This window comes from Hemitrygon akajei, chromosome 14 (assembly GCF_048418815.1).
Source record: "Hemitrygon akajei chromosome 14, sHemAka1.3, whole genome shotgun sequence".
Taxonomy (NCBI): domain Eukaryota; kingdom Metazoa; phylum Chordata; class Chondrichthyes; order Myliobatiformes; family Dasyatidae; genus Hemitrygon; species Hemitrygon akajei.
In genome coordinates, this window is record NC_133137.1 from 54,661,094 (window position 1) to 54,683,076 (window position 21,983).

At 38.4% G+C, this 21,983-nt stretch overlaps 1 protein-coding gene across 25 annotated transcripts in view; it reads left to right on the plus strand.

Annotated features, from left to right (window-relative positions):
- c2cd5 (C2 calcium dependent domain containing 5) overlaps positions 1-21,983 on the plus strand; it is a 127,425-nt gene that overhangs the window by 25,463 nt on the left and 79,979 nt on the right. For 11 of the 25 annotated variants that reach the window (XM_073066102.1, XM_073066103.1, XM_073066081.1 and 8 more), the window contains exons 8-11: positions 3,304-3,342; positions 5,782-5,933; positions 8,847-9,050; positions 10,804-10,889. In XM_073066102.1, coding sequence (XP_072922203.1) covers positions 3,304-3,342; positions 5,782-5,933; positions 8,847-9,050; positions 10,804-10,889 — 481 coding nt within the window. Of the gene's footprint in view, positions 1-3,303; positions 3,343-5,003; positions 5,129-5,781; positions 5,934-8,846; positions 9,051-10,803; positions 10,890-21,983 lie in introns of all 25 variants that reach the window. The other 14 variants (XM_073066095.1, XM_073066107.1, XM_073066098.1 and 11 more) reach the window with 7 other exon arrangements.

Below are 21,983 nucleotides of genomic sequence, written 5' to 3' on the forward strand. Positions count from 1 at the left end.
ATGTACTGCACCCTTAGTGCATTCTGTGCCGTTGGTACTGTCCGAGCTTCTTCAGAATGTTTCTTATTATTTTAGAGCATTAGCTCAGCTAGGGAAGGATAGTGGGTGGAACCTGGAGGAGCTTTCCTTACCTGTGGTTTACCTAATGCCACAAGATTTTATAGGGTGTGGAGCCAATGTTGAGGATTTGTGGAGCTACAGGTAAGGAGCCCCACAATGGGTCTTTCTGCTTGTTAAATAATTCGTACCTAGCCATTGTAATGGAAAATTGGGCATATTTTTTGAATATTATTGTGAGTATGACTATTGCCAGACCTTTGCATGACAAGACTAATGGATAGCACTTAGTCTAGACAAAAGTTCACAGATGATTGTATGGAAGACTTTACAAAGTCAACAAGTCTCGGGGCAAATTTGCCATGTCTGAATTGGTGCCTAAGTTAATATCAGGTGGTTTGTCTAATTTTACTCTTTCTGTCTGTTAAGCATGGTGCCAAACTACAAATTAATGGATTGCTAGGTTACTTTACATGGCATTTTGGAGTCCACCACAAAAGCATAGGTCTGGAGATGTCAAACTGAGTAAGGATTGCAGTTTTCCTCCTTTGAAAGATATTGAAGAAGCAGGTCCAGGTTGCATTCTTTCCAGAGTTTGGTTGATATCACTGCCTAACACCATACATTTGTTTGGCTCTGTTGGATTTTAGATCTTGGCTTCTAACTAGCCTGGCCCCTTAATTGAACCTTCTCGGGAAATTTCTATGACATCCCATGGTTTGACCTGTTTGAATTTCAATTCCATAATCTAGTTCTCTGTGTGGCATTTTTCAGTTTTCAATGAAAAACAGCCCCAATGACGAACCAACAGCTTTCATGAACTTTGCATCTTTAAAATTGCAATATCCTAGAGTAATTAAGTTGAATAATATAAATGCATTTAAGACTCTGGAGCATTACGTCTGACTCGAGATTGAGTCCATCTTCCCATCCTCACACTCCACCTGATTCCCAAGACCCACTCAAGCTAGGACTGGGTCATTGTGGTACTTTCAACGTGGGACCCAGGAGCTAAGCACCAGTGGATAAAATAGGAATCAGAGACCCAGATGCCATTTTGGATGTGGCTGTATCTTCTGGACCTCAGTCTAGATACTGGTTCAGATTCAGCTCTTTGGCTAGTTACTCATGGCTGCAAATCTGACATTGTGGAAAGGAGCACCAGGAATGTGTGTGGACCTGTCAGTGCAGCAGCATAGATCAGTGTATGGACAGCAAAGTGGCAGAGAAGAAGGAGCATGGAAATGGGAAGGGAGCAGAGAGAACCAAGTCATTAAGAATTGTATACATGACTGAAAATTTTAGAATGAAAACAGATTTAATATTTCTGGTCCAAAAGAACTCTCCCAAACTGCCGGTACTATTTTTATTTGAGATTTCAAGCATCTACAGATTTTGATTAGAGATTTTAGTACAGTTAAAGGTGGTGTTTTTGTGAGTGGCCCTATGAACAACTGTGGCTCTTCGAATACAAAAATATGTGCACTGTTGATAATAGAGGGGTAGGGTAATGTCTGTTGATTAAATGAGATGGAGTAAAGTGGAAGGATGCTTATGTTAGAGCATAAGCATTGGGCAAATTAGGCTGAATTGTTTTCAGGTTGTAAATTTTATGCTGTTTTCCTCTTTAGTCAGGACAGTGTCATTGTTAATTTTCTCATCTTTTTAAGATGTGATCATTGCTATTGATTCATATTTTACTTAGTAATTGAACAGCTTTGGAAATTACTGCAGGTTGAATCATTCTAAGCAATTAAAACTTTGTTATTCATTTGAAACAAATTATGAGTTTGACATGCAACAACTACATATTTTATTAGTTTATGCATTGATTTTGTATATATAAATTGCTCTCTTTTATGAAATGTGAAATATGATTTGTTATGCATTTTTTAGTTATCAAAATATTCCAATAATTAAATCTAAGGAATTGAGTTCTTGGTTAGTACCGTTAGATTTTTTTGGTTAATTTATCAGATTTCTGTTTTGTACATAATTGTATCATTTCAATCTTGATTTGATAGGTATGAAAAATGCTCTTTTTAAAGCTAGAGAAAACAGCCAATTTGCTTTTTGTACCAGACGTGCTCTCTAATTCTTAAGAAATTAATGCATGCTAGATATTTATGTATACATTTTTCTTGAGCAGCACCTATAATTTGTTGTAAAGAACCTAAAAAAAGATTTGGAAAGTTAATCCGTTATTTCATTCTTGACAGTTAATTATAATTATGCCAGTTGTGTTTGTATAATTTTTACTATTTAGTTAATTTGTATACTAGTCACTTGAGGACTGGATTAGTAGTTAGAAGAGAAAGTTTACCTTTGCCAGATGACAACAACATTCCTGCCACACTCGCCACTAACACTAATACATACAGTGTGCTTAGTCCCCCTGCTTTACTCACTTTATACCCAGGATTGTGTGGCTGAGTACAGCTCCAGTGCTGTATTGTTTGCTGATGACACCAATGTTTTTGGCTGAATTAGTTGATGACAAATTGGCATATAGGTGAGCAGTTGAAAATCTGGTTAAATGGTGCCACAATTGCAACCTGTCAGCAAAATCAAAGAATTGATTATCAAATTTTGGAGGAAGAGGTTGGCAGTTCATGAGCCAGGCTTCATCAGGGGACTGAAGATGAAGAGAGTCAATAGTTTTAAATTTCTTGGCATTATCACATCTCAGGATCTATTCTGGGACCAGCATAAAATGCCATTACAAAGAAGGCACAGCAGGACCTCTACTTTCTTAGAAGTTGGTGTAAATTTGTGGTTTCAGCAAAAACTTTAAACTTCTATAAGTGCACACTGGAGAGTATCCTGACTGGTTGTATCACAGCCTGATATGGAAACATCACCAGCTATGAACAGATATGCCTTTAGAAAGTATTGGATACAGCCCAGTCCATCACAGGAAAGCAGCATCTGTCATTAAGCACATCTGCCATCAAGTACTTGCTCTCTTCTTGCTACCACCATCAGGGAGGAAGTGCAGGAGCCTTAGGTTCTACACCACCAGGTTCAGGAACAGTTATTACCTACAACCAGCAAGCTCCTGAAACAGCGTAGAGAACTTCATTCACCACAACTCAACATACAGATTCACTTTCAAGGATTTTTTTTACAACCAGTGTTCTTGTATTTTGTTTATTTGCAGAATTTGTCTTTTGCACATTGGTTGTGTGTCAGTCTTTGTTTATATATAATTTTTCATAAATTTTATTATATCTCTTTATTTTCCAGTAAATGTCTGCAAGAAAATGAATCCCAAGACAGTATATGGTAACATATATGTACTTCAATAATAAATTTTACTTAGATTTTGATCTTCCTGAAGTCAATGTCCAACAGTCTCACTTGATTATGTAACTAATTCTGCAAACACGGGCCTATTAATAAGAAGCTTGTTTGTGAAGCACTTTGAAGTAGATGTTCATTCCGCATAGAATACTCCTCTTGTGCACCTTCCAAATAATTTATTGGAGAAAAGAAATAGCTGGCATAAATGATGTGCTTAAAGCAGCTTTTAGATATTTATATATGTTTCTGTGAATGTGGCTGGATTGTAAGCTTTTAGTGATGTACTTCTACAGTGGCCATTGCTAATCTTGCTACAGTTTATGAACCCAAAAGATCCACTGGAAGATTGCCTAGATTTGATGAATCATGCGATGATTGAACACAATGGTGGACCAGAATCTAATAATCCATGCAACCAGTAATTGTGATCAGAAAAAGGACAATAATCCACAATGTGAGCTCGTTTGCCATTCTCTTGTAGCTCTTCTGAAGCAGAAGGGGTACAAAAGTAAATTGTATATGCTTCCCTTTTTGCCAGGCTTTGGTTTGTGGTTGGACTGACAAAGGAGGGTCTATTTAGTGCACAATAATGAACTTTGTGTTGGGAAAATCACTCCTTTCCAGGACAGGATAATTACAGTTGGGAGTGTTGTGCAATTTATTTGTCTGCTGTCATCATAAGTTAAGAATGACAGTTAACTTTTTTTGTTTTCTTCTGCAACATGTTTGAAGTTATTAGGCAGATATTGGAAAACAGTTATTTTTGTGTACTTAAGGTGTTGTTTAAGTGAAGGAACATAATTCCAAAAATTGAAAAATGCTAGCTGACAATTCTGTTCAAAAAAATTAGTTCAAGAATGACACCAAAATGGAAAGATTTTCATTTTACACTTGCATTTATGAAGATCATGTGGAGAATTCTTTAGGGTTTATTTTTCAAGTTTTTCTTCTTTAATCTCAAAGTAATTTACTTTTTAGAGTTGCAGATTTCTATGAACATGGTGAAGGCATGTTCAATAATGATTAATAACTAGAAAAGTGAGTTATCTGTAATTAAGTGCACCTTACATGGAGAGAGTGCTCAGCAATTTGCTTGACTTCATGGATCGTCTCATTTTGAGAGAGGTAAAGGAGCAAAACTTCATCAAAAAAGTGAGAGCAACACACACAAAACTCTGGAGAAACTCAGTCAGGCAACATCTATGGAGCGGAATAAAGTCGATGTTTCAGGCCCGAGACCCTTTATCAGGGCTCAGAAGTGAATAAACCTTGTAATGCCCCCCACAGCACAAGTGTGTGTGTGTGTGTGTGTGTGTGTGTGTGTGTGTGTGTGTGTGTGTGTGTGTGTGTGTGTGTGTGTGTGTGTGTGTGTGTGTGTGTGTGTGTGTGTACATATCTTAAAAGTAGGGCAAATCCTTTCTGATTATGAATTTTGCAAGCAACCACCCCAGCTATTCATGTCACTTTAAAATAGTTTAATACATGCATGCTGGTTACGTCAGGTAAATTTATTATTTCTGGTAATCCTGCTTGTTTATTATCTCAAAAATTAACGATACTTATTACCTTGGCTCCCACTGTAAAGCATTTACAGTGCCTTGTGTGTATTTTTTTTTCTCCTGGCTCCTGCTTTTCTCTGTCAGGTCTCCTTTGGTGCACCAGCCAAGCCATGGATGCCGTTCGACTCACAACAGCCCAATTCACACTGCTACGGGCTCGAGACTAACTCAGAACTTCTCTGTGTCTGTTCCTACACTCATCTACACTGGTATGAGACTACACAGGCTAAGGAGCTGGGGAGAAGTGGGCCACAGGGATTGGGGTTCAATCTGTAATGCTAGGCAGGCATTAAGCTACCCTTAACAATTAACCCAGCTCCAGAACCAAGAAACATGGCCAGAGTTTTGGTAGATTTGATCAAAATCTTCCTGAAGTTAGAATGCAAAGAGAAGTTTTTGGTTTATAGTTATGGATGACATGACTAAGACATGCTAGAAATTTACTTAACAAATGTTTTGTTTTCATTTTTAGCTGTGATGCACTGTATTGGTGTTCCAGAATAAGGAAACATGAGTTTCAGCTCTGCATACTCAAGCTTTCTTTTGGTTGCCTAATTAGAATGCATTATGTATTTTAAAATCATATGTCATGTTGTTTTATTTGTGTGCTCATTTTGCTCAGGTTTCCAGTACATGGTTTGATTTGTGCTCCAGTATTTTTAACCTGTGTATAATGTGCAAACCTGGGCAGCCGTATATCTTCCAAGAATCTTCAGGGTCTGGGCAGCAGTCCTGTGCCTTTTGGCTTCTTCCCCAGCCTGCACATAGAAGCAACTGCTGTCATCCCAAGATTGGGTCATTCCATCATATCTTAGATCCTTCGCACAGGGTTACTGAATGTGTTTCCCGCTTCTTCTGGCAGGGTTCCCTTCAGTGAAGATCCCAACCCTGTTACTCATTCATCTGGACCCTCCACCCCACTGAAAAATCAAACCTATTCCTTTTCACCTTCCAAGTCCTACAGTCGACAGTCCTCTTCTTCTGACACAGATTTGAGTTTGACACCTAAAACTGGTAAGGCACCTCCACCCCACTTTTTTTTTGTTGTAACTTTGTGTTTTTGCATTTGAAGCACCTCATTCTGCTTATGAAAACTTAATCACACTTTCCACTTGTTACACTATAAAGAATAGTAATTAAATTGGATTTTTTAAGACTTTGAAGCACAATTAATTAATTCAGATGCTGTGGAAATATCTAATGTCTGTCTTTCAGAGAGAAAAAATAAAGAATTGGATTTTGCAACTGCATTTAATTTCCAGCAGAGGTCAATAGTGATTTGCCTTGTAAATATCTAAACGTCTCTATTTCCATTGCCTTCTGTGCTTTTCCTATCCATTCTTGTGCTTTTAAAATTTGCAGTGTTTTTAAAAGTTAAGTCTATTTTAACCAGAACTACTTTCAGTGACTGTTTCTAAGAAAAGGCAATGTGGTTTAGGTAATAGAGTTCTAGAATTATTAAACATCAGCAAGGATTTAGAACTAAGCCAGAACATGTGCAAAATCATGGAATTTTGTATAAAGAGGTAGGTTACTTTGAGTCGACAGTCTTAAATTTTATGTTTGCATCCATGATAATGCACATCTGTACTGATCTTATATAAATATTTGAAGTTTTATTTAAACATACTAAAATGCATGTTCTTTATAGATGCTAATATCTTTTAATGATTGGACTGGAGAAATGCAACAATTTCATCAGTTTTTGCTATGAAAGGTCCTATTCTGCAAAATCTCCTTTTCCATGGTCAGCAGCAGAAACAAAAATTGCTTGGAACAAATGTCTATAAGTAGGAGTGGCAGGTGCTTAGGATAGAATGCTTGATAGGATTACAAAAAATAAAAGGCATTTGGTAGAATTACTAGAAAAGGGGTAGAAAGGAGACAAAATAATGTCTAGAAATGATCAAAACTGGTCGGGGTGAAATCAGAACTACTGTCTTTAAAAAAAAAAAACTGAAATTTGTTAAATGATAGAAAGCTATTTAAAACTAAACAGGCAAGCAGCCAAGATTGATTGTGGTCTAGCCAAAGAAAAAGGCAAGGTATATAATGTCAGTAGGTCAGTATAAGCATCAGAGGTGGTCTGTTTTCCTGATCTGAAAGTTAACTTGATAATAATATATTTCCCATGTTCTTGACAGCAAGATTTGTTGGTGATGAAATTGAGTCAATTAATATTAAAGATGCTGTGTGTGGGGAGGGGGAATTGTTGGTGTATTTTGTATGAAACTACATCTAGCTGCATTGCACGATACTGAGATTTGCAGTGCTTCCTCTCCACTTCATGCAGTAGTTGTGAACCAGGAAGTGCCATTAATTTGAGCTTTTGATAAGTTTTGTAATGTGATAATGTCTAAAATTTGACACTAGTTCCCAGCTATTGGTATTGAATATGCTTTATCTGATACCTAGCTTGCAGTGCAGTGATCATACTGGATTTATTCTTTTAATAATGATGTGATGTTAGTGGCTGTACTGTTGATCCACTATATTGTTTGCAAGATTTTTCCTCTCTGCTGCAGATGATTGGTAAAGGTTCAGAAATGCAATTACTGCATATGTATATTAACCTGCTTCGCCAGGTTTTATTATGATAATGCATCTCTTTCATATATTTAAAATAGTGCTCCTAAATACTTATTAATTTGAAAACCTTTTTGAAAATTTTGTGCACACTATTATGGATATAAACATAACGATGTCATGGACACAGAATTATTGAGGCAGCTGTAGAGAGGGCATTCTGATGTTTTCAGTCACAGAAAAATGCACAAATTTTACTGTAGCAACAAGGCTTTTTCCACCTGGTGTTATTTATTAGGATACAGAACAAGAATGAACCACATTTAATCTATGCTTCCCTTTTTATTCTGCTCTGCTTAGGACACTTTTCACCATCTATTAAGTATAAATGTATATCAGAATATCTATAAACTCATGATTTTGATTTCCATTTGTATCTTTTTGATCAAGTTTGTAGCTTCTGTATAGATAATAGTAAACAAAAATGGAAGCTTTTAATATGAAATATATAAATCATCTTAGATAAACAGTACCACTACCCTGTGTTCAAAAGTTGATCCTCTAAGATGAACACCATATAATGTAGCAGTTAGCATGACAGTATTACAGCTCAGGGCAATTTAGAGTTCAATTCCAGTACCATCTGTAAGGAGTTTGTAAGTTCTCCCTGTGAACCATGTGAGTTTCCTTCTGATTCTCCTATTTCCTCCCTCAGTCCAAAGACATACCTGGTAGTAGGTTAATTGGTCATTGTAAATTGTCGTGTGATTTGGCTAGTGTTAAGTAGATGGGTTACTGGGTGGTGTGTCTCATTGGGCCAGAGGACCTGTTTCATGCTGTTTCTCTAAATAAAATAAAAATTGAGGTAAAAGCAATTTCTGCTAAGTAATTAGCGTGAAGTAAACCAGAAGGAAATGTACTTTAGAGAGATTATCCTTAATGTGTGTCCAAAGCCAACTCACCATTTATAAATGGCTAGATGCATGGTGCAAATAATCTATTTTGAGGAGTTGTCCAAATTACTTCATTTTGTCTAAGGTGTTGTTCTTAATTACAAAGAAGTCTTTCTGCTGCTGTTTCCTTTGAAAGACAGCACATTACTAGCATTTAATTGATACCTCCAAAGGAATAGCTTTTTAAAAAAATATAGAAAGAAATGACTGTGGAAGTAATGCCTTACTTTAATTCAATATGCAGAAAGGTGTTTTGGTTTAGTTTTCACATTCTCCTGAAAATTTTCATTGGTTGTCTCAGTTTGTGTTCATTTTGTGTCTGTGTTCACTTTACAAAATGTATATCTAATTGATTTTGCTTACATTTGACTTTGCATGCTGTATTTTCTCTGCTGTATGTGATCTTCTGAATCTCCAACTTCATTTTTTTTCTACTACTTTTCTACAGCAGCAACTTTGCCCAAGGGGCCTAGGATTTTCCTCTATCCCAGTTCCCCCCCTCTTTCTTCCGGTTCCCCCCATCATAAAAGTGCACATCTCCTTCGTTCTGAGGCTCTGCATAGTTTCACCCCTCCTCACTCTGGCTATGCAAGTCCAGTCTGTCTGAGGAAAAGTGTGTCTTTCAATGAAGAGTTGCTTCTAACTGCCTCTGGTAGGATTGATTGGTGTATTTAAAAAGATGCTTCTGCTTTTCTGAAAGCCTGTGTGCTCAGTACCTTAAAATTTTGCATTCGTTATGTTAAAGCATACAGTCATGCCAACATGCAAGAAAGCTTACTAAATTTGAAACTATTCTAACTTAATTGTCAAAAAAGAACTTTTTCAAGAAAAACAAATCAAACTAATGTACGTTTTTGTAAGAGAAATTGAGATTTTTATTTTGCTCTGCATTTAACAGTTACTAGTAATCTCAAAATTCAAAACTTCAAATTTGTCCTGGCAAAATGATTTCTGTTTTCAAAATTATTACAATTGATAAAGAAATTGGGCGGAGGGGGGTGTGGAGAAGAACTGAACAACTGCTATTAGTTATTTGGAACCACTTCACTCAATCATTCATTCATTCATTGCATTTATGTAGTTCATTAAATATTTGTCTTGATATGTGTTTTGATTGCTGTGTACAATATTTATTTCATTATTTTAATTTGGTTATGCACTTCCCTGTTGATCTGGCTAAACCTGATGTTTTTAAAGCTATTTCCATGATTTTTTTAAGTGGATTTGAAAAATTCTGTATTGACCTTTCTTCAATACTACCTCGCATGAGCTCATTTTTCTCTATTTTTGAAAAGGAAGATATAAAAATTGTGCTATTGCTTTGTACTGTGTACTGTGTACTTTTTGAAGAAAATTAGCTTATGTGAACCAAAGGCCTATACAGAAACATTGGTAAGTCTACACTGTTTCCTTATCAAAAGCACAGCTAAAACCTACATCAACAAAGATTGTATTGGAATTTACTGCTAAATTCCATTCATCCTTACAATTTAGCAAATACTTTGCATGTTTATGAATTGTAAGGAAATTATGATTAAAGGAAATGATATAAATAGAAAGTCAGCATTCCATTTTGTTATGTGATGGGAAGATCTCCCATAATGTGATGAAATCTAATATAGGGTAGAGCCCCTTGGGATCATTGGACCTGAATGCACATGAATATATCAGTTCTATCTCTAGAAGTTTTGGATCTTACCCACATTTTAATATTTCTGCTTATAAATTTGTATGCCTGTTATTATAAAATAAATGTCAATGTCAACCTTTTTCCCACCAGTACTGATATAGCATTTGGGATCTGATAAGGTAATGGTGTGTCATATTTGCATAGCTTTTTCTGTATAAATATGGACATAAGAATTTTTAGTTTGGAAAGGTTGAGCTCAACATGAAAGAATTTTATTAAATCAACATTACAGATACAAAAATGGAGTGGGGTGGGTTGTTCTTTTTGTATAATTTGAGACATTCTGATTTTAAGAAAGTGATCTGAGTAGGACCTTGAAACAGTTTAAATATTCAATAGAAATCCATAAATAACTGACTAAGATAAACATTTTAATATTGGAGCTGCTTAAATAATTGTTTTATTTGAAGGTAATAATAAAGGAAATATAGTTTTAAAATAGGTAAAATTGTAAATGAGAGAATTGAAGATTAAAAGAAGTATCTCATGAATAATTAGTGACTGGAAATTAAAATTGTTATAAACCTAATCTCTGGCCTGCACCAAAAAGGCAGAAGATACATCAGTCTCCTTGCCTTTAGAAACAGATTAGAAATCTGAGCAATCTTCTTGATGCTCATTTCTACTCTTATTAGGGACTTAAATGTCAGGGTTAATTTATGTTTTGATTTGATATTGTAATAAGCTTAAAATATACCTGCTTAATATCTCTCAGGAATGGGAAGTGGTAGTGGTGGAAAAGATGGAGGTCCTTTGAAAACACTGTATCGACAACAGACCCAGTCTGCCTTCGAACATAGGGTAAGCATTGGTTTCATTTAGCATTTTTCTCTTCATAGATATTGTGTAGATTTTAAATTATTTTTAAGTATACTTTGACTTGAGATTTGGCTTCTGCATTATGTCTTTGCTTTATTAACTGTGTCAGAAATTATAATTGGACAGAGTGAGCAGGGAGCAAGTCAAATAGTTGCAGAAAGATTTGGACTATTTTTTAAGTAACATTTACAATTTGCATGAGAATAATCCCTAAGTCTTTTCTTTTCTATAAGACTTTTCACCACATTTGGTCTAAATGCAGCCAACCTATCGCCCAATCCTTGTGTTCAGGAGTTAGGTCATGAGAGGACCTATGATGGCCCCATCCAACCATGTCCTGACAAGCTTTGATAGAAGGTAAAATTGTCATGGCCAGGACTGTAAAATTTAAATTTGATGTTCAGAAAAATTTGAAGATCTTACAATGATGTTATAAAAGTATTTAAAAGTTAGAAATCATCTGTTTGTTAAGAATGAATTAAAAAGTAGCAATGGAAGTCTTCCATTCAAATAATTGTGGCAGCTGATCTTTCATTAAGTCAGGATCTGTGTACCTGAAAAAACAGGTTCGCAAAAAAGATCCTGGCAGTAAAAGGGTTAACTTATGAGGAGTGTTTAATGGCTCTACCCTTGCACTTGCTGGAGTTTAGAAGAATGAGTGGGAAATCTCATTAAAACCTACTGAATATTGAAAGTCTTAGAGTGATCATGGAGACAGTTTCCAATAGTGGGAGGTTCTAGGACTAGAAGGCATAGCTGCAGAATACAAGGACATCCCTTCAGAGATGAAGAGGAATTTCTTCAGCCAGAGGGTGGTGATTCTATGAAATTTATTGCTATAGGTAGCCGTGGAGACCAAGTCATTGGATATATTTAAAGCAAAGTTTTGATAGCTCCTTGATTAGTAAGGGCATTAAAGGTTAGGGGGAGAAGGCAGGAGAATGGGTTTGAGAGTGACAATAATTCAGCCATGATGGAATGGTGGAGCAGACTCTGGGCTTATTGGTCCAATTCTATGGTCTTGTAATCTAACTGTAATGCAGGGGAATCCCATCAAAGGTAGCTCTGCTGGATTTTGTCCAGTGATAGCGTCATGATGTTGAAGCAATAGAGCTGGAGTTAGAAAAGGAGGATTGTCACTAATAAATCAAGGAGGGGAATCAGTAGAAACTGGCACAGTAAAAGTCATTGGTAAGTGAAAAATACATATTTCTTTGATGCCAGGCTCACATTTTGTTCTTTGTCACTTCTTTGTTTCATCTATAGATGCTTAGGGTCCTACAGTCTGGAAGTGGGATCTTCATGCATGCCAACCAAATAGCCTATCTAAGCTAATCCAATTTGCCTGCATCTGGCCTATATCACTCGATAATTTTTTTTCCAATCCATGTACCTGTCCACTTTTTTTATGTTATAATCATACCTGCCTCCACCACTTCCTCAAGCTCTTTCCATAGGCCCACAGCCCTCTGGGGGAGGGGTGGGGGGGGAACATGCCCTTCAAATAAAGATGGTAAATTTTGCTCAGCACAACTGAAGCATTCCGTAACCAAATATGAGTTCTGCAGCCGTTTAATTCAAAATTTGCTAAAATTTTGGCATTCATTTTGTATGTGTTGTGCAATAGAATTAAGTACCGATAATCATCCTGATTCAGACAGGTATGGAACTTCAACCATAGAAAGCTCATTGAGAGCCATAGCCTACTCATTGAGATTTATTCATTAAATTTACTGAGCAATTAATACAGTCTTGTTTTAAATGCAATCTGTAATTTGAAAATATTTTTGTGAAACTCAGGGGTCCTACCAAACTAGTTAGTACTACATTTCTGAGCCAAGGCCAAACAGACTTTTGAAAAAAAAACACTAATTTTAATTTTGAATTTTTAACTTGCTTTCAATGGGTCAGTTTGAGGAAATCCGATGTGAAGAGGGGAGGGTACGCAATATTATATTTTGCCACAATGAGTTTTATGTTGAAATTATCCACTGAGCACGTTTTCTTACCAGCATGTGAATAGATGTAATAATAAAAAAGTCTGCATTTCCTGTTGGATTGCACCTTGAGCACTGTTACCAGATCAACAGTGCTCAAGGTGCAATCCAACAGAAGGAAATCTGGCAGATATAAATACAGTGCAGAGAATGATAGTAAAAGGGTGTGCTGGTTATTTGGAAATATAATAACCAAGAACTTAGAGCCTTCAACAGTGACAATGACATTTGATCTTTTAAAATAAATTTGATGGAAAATGTTAATATATTTAAAAAATTCAAGTTAGCAAATTATCTCTACACTGAGTTGAGAATGAAGCAAAGGAGACTTAAGTTCAAATCAGTAAAAGATAAATTGACTGCTGATAACAGGTCAGCTTCACAGAGAGTAGTCAAAATCTGGAATGGACTCTTAGTTAGAAATGAATGGACTCCTGAAACGGATTAACATTTGAATTTAAGCCTTCTGTTATTGACCTGTAAATTGCTTTTATTGCCCCACTATGCCAATCTCTTGCTTGCTCTCTTCTATCTGACTCTTGGCTATAGTATTCTGCCTTACTACTGACAAGTTACATTACCAGACATCCCACCCTGCAAAAACTCATTTCAGAGAGGTAGCACCACCACCCCTGCCCCCCGCAACCCCATATCCCTACCCCTCCCAGTCGCCCTCCAAGGGTGTATGTATACAGGACATCTGATTATGAAAGAACACAACAATTTATTTGATCACATATTGATTTCTTTTGCAAACTTGTACTGTGATGTGGCTTGCTTTGCAGATTTTATTCTATTACAACTTTAAGCAAGTCTCTCTCTCTCTCTCTCTCGCTCTCTCATATCTTCCTCCTCCTCGTCCACCCCTTCCCTCACTTGCTCGCTCTCAAAAAAAATTGATTTCTGGGATATTGTATATCATTTGTGGGAGTCAGGGAGCTGCTATCAATATGCTGGAGACTCCCGGAACTTCCGGGAGAGGTGGGATGTCTGCATTACAGGCCTAACTTGCAAAATGCAAAGTTCTAAGAAATGTTCCAAATTAAATTGTAGTGTTGCTTCCTGAGTTTCTAAACCTGCCTGTTGAACGTATTCCCATCCCTCAGGCTCCCTACAAGTACTTGTTCCTGGTGTCTGGAGGCTAGACCTTGAGCAAAGTTTTAAGTTGGATGTTTTATTCCTACCGCAAGGAACATTGCACAAGTATGTAAATGGAGAAGATACTTCAAAATGTTAGCTTTTCAATTTAGATGGGTGCTCTTTGAATGTTTTTTTTTGCCCAGGAATGTTAAATAATAGAGAGCAATACACAAAATAGTGGAGGAACTTAGCAGGTCAGGCAGCATCTATGGAAATGAATAAATAGTTGACATTTCAGGCCCTGACCCTTCTTCAGGACTGAAAAGGAAGGAGGAAGATGCAAGAATAAAATGGTTTGGTAGGGGAAGGAGGATCAGCTCGGAAGTAATGGGTGAAGCCAGGTGGGTTGGAAAGGTAAAGAGCTGGATAAGAAGGAACCTAACGGGAGAGGAGAGTTGACCATGGGAGAAAGGGAAGATGGAGAAGCACCAGAGGAAGGTGATAAGCATGTGAGGAGAAGAGGTTAAGAGGCCAGAGTGGGGAACAGATGAAGAGGGAGGGTGGAGGGAAAAATACTAGAAGGAGAAATTGATGTTTATGCCATTGAGTTGAGGCTGCTTAAATGGAATATGAAATGTTGCTCTTACACCCTGAGAGTGGTCTCATCATGGCAAAAGAGGAGGCCATGGACCAACATGTCGGAATGGAAATTCATTGCCACAGATGGCTGTGCAGGCCAAGTCATTGAGTATGTTTAAGGGGGAGATTGATAGGTTCTTGCTTCTCTACGCATTAAAGGTTGTGGGGGGAAGGCAGGAGAATAGGGTTTGGAGGGTTAACAAATCAGCAGAGCAGACTTAATGAGCCAAATGGCCTTCTGCTTCTGTGTGTTATGGTCAAAAGAATTAAAATGGTTGGCCACCAGAAATTTCTGTTTCAGACTGATAGAGCAGAGGTCCTCTACAAAGTGGTCCCTCAATTTACATCAGATCTCACCAATTTAAAGGAGGTGGCACTGGGAACACCAGCCCCAACAGATTCCAGTGTGAAATGTTGTCTCGTCTGAAGGGACTGCTTGGGGCTCTGAATAGAGGTAAGGGAGGAGATGAATGGCAGGTGTAACATTTCTGGCACTTGCAAGGATATGTGCCAGGAGGGAGGTTAGTGGGGAGGCTATAATGTTGAATCAGATTTACTGAATGAGACAGAAAACACTGACTGCAAATAAGTATATTTATTTACCAACAGTAAAAACGTTCAAGTTCCCCAAGTTACAGAAATTACAAAGCTCAATATTAGACAGACATCTTTAGCTAAAAGCATGCTCAGAGCATCCGTTCCCAGTGGTTACGTGCACTGCTTCCCTTAAACAAAGGAAGAGGAGCAAACCTGCGATATGTGAAACTGGACAGCATGAGAATAGTAGCTGCAATTTCTAAACTGACCAATCACCGTGGAAGCAGCTTTCAATAAGCAGAATAAACCACAGGACAGAGGGACGAATGGACAAAGGAAGCAGAGAGGGAGTGATCCATGAGGAGAGTGGGGAGGTAAAGATGTGCTAGGTGGTAGAAACCTGTAGGCGGAAGTTGGGGAGAATGATGTGTTAGATGCAGAGTCTCCTGGGATAGTAGGTGAGGATGAAAGGAACCCTATCTCTGTTAAGCACCAATGTCTGGGAAACAGAGGAGATTCCGGTAAGGGCACCATCAATGGTGGAGGAAGAGCCTACAGAGCATGATAGAGGGCATAGGTTCAGGATGAGGGGAAAGTTTAAAGGGTATATGCAAAGCATGCCTTTTTTATACAGAGAGGTAGTTGCATGGAACATGCTGCCTGAGGTGGTGGTTCTACCACACTATGATATTTAAGAGACAATTAGGCATGAGAAGAAGAAGGGAATAGAAGAATACTGGACAATTGAGTGACCTGTTGGGGCACCCTTTGAGAGAAAGGTAGTGCAGTCTGATGTGACCAGAATGAACATTAAATTTTCCTGAATGCTATTATTATCGCTTTGCTTTGGAAATTGAAGAAAATCTCAGTTTATTAAAGAAGAAAGACGCGTAGCAAGGAAAATATAGCTCCACCTCGTTTAATGAAGGACACTTCTGATGGCAACATTTCTGGTTGATCTGCCACCCTTGTGCCTTTTGTTGTCATTCTGGAGACTTGCAGTCCTTTCATGTACTGTCTCTTCATCTCTTCTGCTGTCTGTTGTTTGTCTCTGATCCTGGAGACGTGCATTTCTCTGCTCCTTTGTCTCTTCCTCGCTCCTCCTTCTGTGCCTGTTTTTGTCATTCTGGAGGCGTGCAGTGCTTTCATCCCCCATCTCTTCATCTCTTCTCCCATTTGTTTTTTCTCTCTGATGATCCTGAAGACGTGCATTTCTCAGCTCCTTTGTGTCTTCCTCCATCCTCCTTCTATGCCTGTTGTTGTCATTCTGGAGATGTGTAGCCCTTTCATCCTTCATCTCTTCTACCATTTGTTCTTTCTCTCTGATCCTGGAGTCGTGTGGCCCTGACCTGATCCAATCCTTGTTCTCTCCTCCTTCTGTGCCTATTGTTGTCATTTTGGAGATGTGGATGCCTCTCCTCCTCTGTCTCTAATTCTCTCATCTTTTTTTGTCCTGACTCTTTCATCCTGGAGTCATGCGGCCCTGGCCTCATCCGATTCTTGTTCTCTCCTTGCTGCTTCCCAACAAAGTTTGGCGTCATCTCTTGACCATAATGTCCCCCTTCTCTTTCCACACGGCATAATTAGGCTGACCATATTTTTTTACCCTAATGCTGGATAGAAGATAGGAAGCAGTAACACCAAAGCCTCCAGGATGCTGATTATTCTTGATGATCTGGTAGGCGCTCTCCTAAATGGACGTGATAGAGTCACCGCTGTCCTTTGACTGCAGCAAAGGGTTTGATGGGTGTCTCGAAGTACATCATTACAATAAGATTTAATTATCTGTTATTGATGGGTGGCAGTTAGATCTGTCCCATTCCTGCACATGCTGATGGTGGTTAGCAGAATGTGACCGCTCGAAATAGAGCTGCCCTGCCCTTTTGCTCCACTCGCTGCTGTGAGCATCGTGAGTCGCTTCTGAGGCTGGCCTTGCGAATGCGTCGTAGTGTCGAGTCATGGTTTCCATCATGGCTGACATCGGCTCTCGGGTGAAAGCGAGTTTTTGGCAAGTGAGCAATTTTTATACCAATATGTAACCCTGAACTTTGCCTGCATTCTGTAAGTTAGCGCATTTTAAGTTGATTTAGCCAAAAAATAGTGCCACTGTAATGCACCATTTGCGCTAATTGGAGGTCACAAACAGAGCATGGGAGTTTTAGTAGTATATAGATGTGCCCTATGCAGGCAAATAGGATTAGTTTAATTGGCATTATGGTTGCTGCTGACATGATTCGCCAGAGAACCAGTTCCTGAGGGTTTCTGTTTGATCTTGTATTTGCAACTAGAAATATGCCTAATTATACAATTATGAAAACCATGTAGAGGCCAAGTCATTGGGTATATCTGAAGCAGAGGTTGATACATTCTAGATTAGTAAGGATGTCAAAAGTTATGTGCAGAAGGCAAGAAAATGAGTTTCAGAGAGATAATAAATCAGCCATGATGGAATGGTAGGACAGATTAGGTGGGCTGGATTGTCTAATTCTGCTCCTGTCTTTTATGGTTTTTTAGTTATCTGGCTGTTTAAGGAATACCCTAGTTTGTTGACAGTTCTGAGTAAACATCTGAACGAACATAAGTATAATGAATGGGACAGAAGCTGTTCAGAAATACTTAAAACAGCACATGTTAAAAACCATTTGGGAATCAAAGTAAACTCAAATTCACAAAGCAGTTATAGCATTGAAGAAGCTTTTGGACCTGTACCTCACTTCATCTAGGAGCAATCCATTTGGTCAGATTCCCTGTCTCCTTATGGCCTGCTTATCCAGCTCTCATTGGAACAGTACATATGAATCTGCATCCACTGCTAGAGTAACAATACAATTCAGTCCCTAATATATACAGCAACAATAAGTTCCATGCAAATTTTGATATTTTTGCCAGGCACCTTCATTCAATGGCCCTTCTTTTTGAACTCTGGGTCACTATGAACTTTTTTTTTCTGTATCTATTATCTAAACCCTTTATTTGCTTTGTATACTTCTATCCAATCCTCTCACAATCTTCGTGTTCCAAGAGCAATCCCATCCTCTCCAGACTATCCACGCAATTAGTCCCCCACTTTGATAAATTTTAAGTTGTGCTCTCTAAAGCTTTTACATCTGTCCTCAAGTTTGGTGCACAGACATGGATATAATACTGCAGTTATGCTTTCATTGTATACTTATAAAATTCAATTTTCCAAATTTGGTTGGTTGCTGGTATCTATTGCATATTTTGTTTTGCTTCTTCTTTGGGAACATGGTAAAATAGTTGAGCTTTTTATTTTAAATTTAGTTGAAGAGGTCATCACAGTTTGTTTATTTCTGATGTATTTCTAACAATTTCTTGTTTAAAACATTTTTTTGATTGGGACTGTAATGGAGAAAAACACAATCCTATGTTTTTTTAACTTCTAATCCATAACTAAATTCAGCAGGATTTTTTTCTGGGATGAAAGTTGTTTATTGTAGGATTCTGTGGAAAATGTTCTCGAGGCAGTGCCATGACAGGAGTGAAAGTGTTAACAAAGCCGTCATCCAATGTAATGTATTAACAATGACCTAACGAGTACGAAATAATGCTGATGGATGCAGGAACTAAAAATATAAGCTAGCCACTACAATTCTATAAAGAAGGTAGTATAAATTTATTTCAATAGACAATAGACAGTAGGTGCAGGAGTAGGGCATTCAGCCCTTCTAGCCAGCACCACCATTCGCTGTGATCATGGCTGATTATACACAATCAGTACCCCGTTCCTGCCTTCTCCCCATATCCCTTGACCCCGCTATCTATAAGAGCTCTATCTAACTCTCTCTTGAATGCATCCAGAGACTTGGCCTCCACTGCCTTCTGGGGCAGAGCATTCCACATATCCACCACTCTCTGTGTGAAAAAGTTTTTCCGCATCTGTTCTAATGGCCTACCCCTTATTCTTAAACTGTGGCCTCTAGTTCTGGACTCACCCATCAGTGGGAACATGCTTCCTGCCTCCAGTGTGTCCAATCCCTTAATAATCTTATATGTTCAATCAGATCCCCTCTCATCCTAAATTCCAGTGTATTTCCCTGAAAAATGCAAGTGAATGTGAAATTTGAACACTTTTAATAATAAAGTACAAAATCACGTGATACTAAATGGAATGGAAGGTTGTGTGAATGGGATTAGTATATTGAGGGCAGAAGAAGTTCATGTGAAACATAAGCACTATAACAATCTTGTTGGATGTAACCTTTCTGTACCTTTCAGGGATACAGGCTAATAATAATGAGTCCTGGCGAAGGGTCTCGGCCCGAAATGTCGACAGCGCTTCTCCCTATAGATGCTGCCTAGCCTGCTGTGTTCTACCAGCATTTTGTGTGTGTTGTTGTAATAATACCCTTTTGTGTCAGAAAATCTGATATATCAATGCTTTTGTCTGCCGCTGATTTGATTATGTAAGGCCATTGACTTAAGTACATTCTTAACCAGGTAACTTAGATTGTTTGATATTTCATTGACACCTCCCGAGCGGTTGATTTAAAAAAAAATCCTATCAACTCTCCTGGAAAGTAGCCTTATGAAATGTAATGCACTATATATTTACTTCTTCAAATATGACATTTTTTTTTGGGCTGGAATTACTTTTAAAGTAGATTATTAGAATTCTGTATTGCATAACATACATTCTCTTGTGTTTGTGTTTACTGCCAAGTAATAACAGGCAACAAATTGAAACTTCAACCACATGTACTGTATTTAGCTGCAAGTATCAGATTGGTTTCAGACCAGTTCTCCAACTGGATTCTCACAACTGATTTTAAATGTATGGATCCTTCAAATCACACAGCACAGAAATTAACCTTTCAAATCAATTGGATTGTCATGGTTCAAGGAATAGGATAATTGGAACATTACAGCTTAGAATTTGTTTCTGTGTTGGTTGATGTGGAGCTGCTCAGCCTAATCTTACTGCCCAGTACTAGGTCTGCAGCAACACACACAAAATGCTGGAGGAACTCAGCAGGCCAGGCAGCACTTATGAAAAAGAGTAAACAGTCAGTGTTATGGGTCGAGACCCTTCATCGGGTCTCACATTGTTTCTGATGTATCCTGATGAAGGGTCTCAGCCTGAAATGTCAACTGTTTACTCTTTGCATAGTTGCTGCCTTCTCTGCTGAGTTCCTCCAGCATTTTGTGTGTGTTGGTTTGATTTCCAGCATCTGCAGACTTTCTCTTCTTTATGCTACTAAGTCTACAGATCTTGTCACGTGTTTTCAAATACATATCTAAGTACTATTTAAATGTGACGGGAATTTGTCCTCTAACAACTTTGAAGGCATTTAGTAAGTTTCAGTAGGTACATTTAATGTCAGAGAAATGTATGTAGTATACACCCTGAAATTCTTTTTCTTCACAACCATCCACGAGAACCGAGGAATGCCCCAAAGAAGTAAATGTTAGAACCCCAAAGCCTCCCCCAGCTCCCCCTATGCATAAGCAGCAGCAAAGCGATGATCTCCCCCCCCAACCAGCAGAAAAGTATCTGCACCCTCCACCGAGCACTCAAGCATGTAGCAAAGCATCATTAAAGACACAGACTTGCTGTACCCCCAACGAATAGTTGTTCACCCAGTAATTAGACATATCACAGTCTCTCCCTCTCGCTCCCTCCCTCCCTAATAAGGGAAAAAGAGATGTCCCCATTTCACAGCGAGAGGGGAGACATAACATAGCAACTCGCTGATTTCAGGTGTTAACAGTCTGTTGCGTTGCTTTTTTTGATCTCTGTGCCCAAAGAACTTGGGTCCTTGGGCACACAGCCAGCAGCCAGCCTGCTGCTTTCAATATTCCGTGTACTCGTACAACACATCAGGCAGTGGCACCAGCCTCATCTGCCCATCTCCAGAGCCATGAAAATTCGGCACCCTGAAGATGCGCGAGTCTTCCAAGCTGTGTCCTTGGCATGTCAAAAAGCTGCTAGTTGTGAGGCCCTAAGAATGGCTCCCATTCCTGCAAAGCACCGAAGTCAGCGTGTAACTCTATGTCAGGGTCTTCAAAAGACCCCTAAAAAGGTAAAAAAGATACTAAGGTTAGAAATAGAGCTGTTTCCAAAGATGTAAGCAAAGGAGTTGCTGTTAGGTGCCATCAACCTAAACTCTGCCCTCCTTTTAGTCCCAGTTCTTCCCCACTGGATGAAGGAAAGGTCTTCATCTCTTTAATCATTCAACTTTCCCTCTATGCCACTTGTCTTTTTTTTATCCCATTGCTAAGAGAAATGGATAATTTTTGGTTATTCTTTAAGTAAACCTCAATTAAGTCTACCTTCAGCTGCCCCCGTTCCAGAGAAAAGAATCAAAGCTCCTCCAGGATTTTCCCATAGCTGCAATTTTCCAGTCCTAATAACTTCTTTGTAGAGCTCCTTGGCATCATTTTCAGTGCAACTATGTCTTCCAGTTATGTGGTGACACAAGATGTATGCAGTTTTCAAGCTGTGACCCAGCTGTTGTAAATATTTCATGCCTGACCTCTGCTCTTGTTCTCTCTGCCTTGTCTAATAAAGGAAAAAATCCTGTGTGTCTTTTTAACTTTAATGATCTGTCATCGATCCTTTAATAAAAATTGAAAATGCGGGAAATTTACTATGGTATGTGACTTTGTGTTGAAGCCTGCATCTTGGTCAGCTCCCCCAGTGTTGATGTTGATAAATGCATTTGCTACTGGAAATTGGGGTGAAAGACATCCCTCATGTCTGCTGTAGACCCAGTCTGACAGCCATGCTATCTCGATACAGTGCTACTCAGCCATTCCTGATGATAGATATTTATTAAATTCTTTGCTCTCACTACTTAGGGTA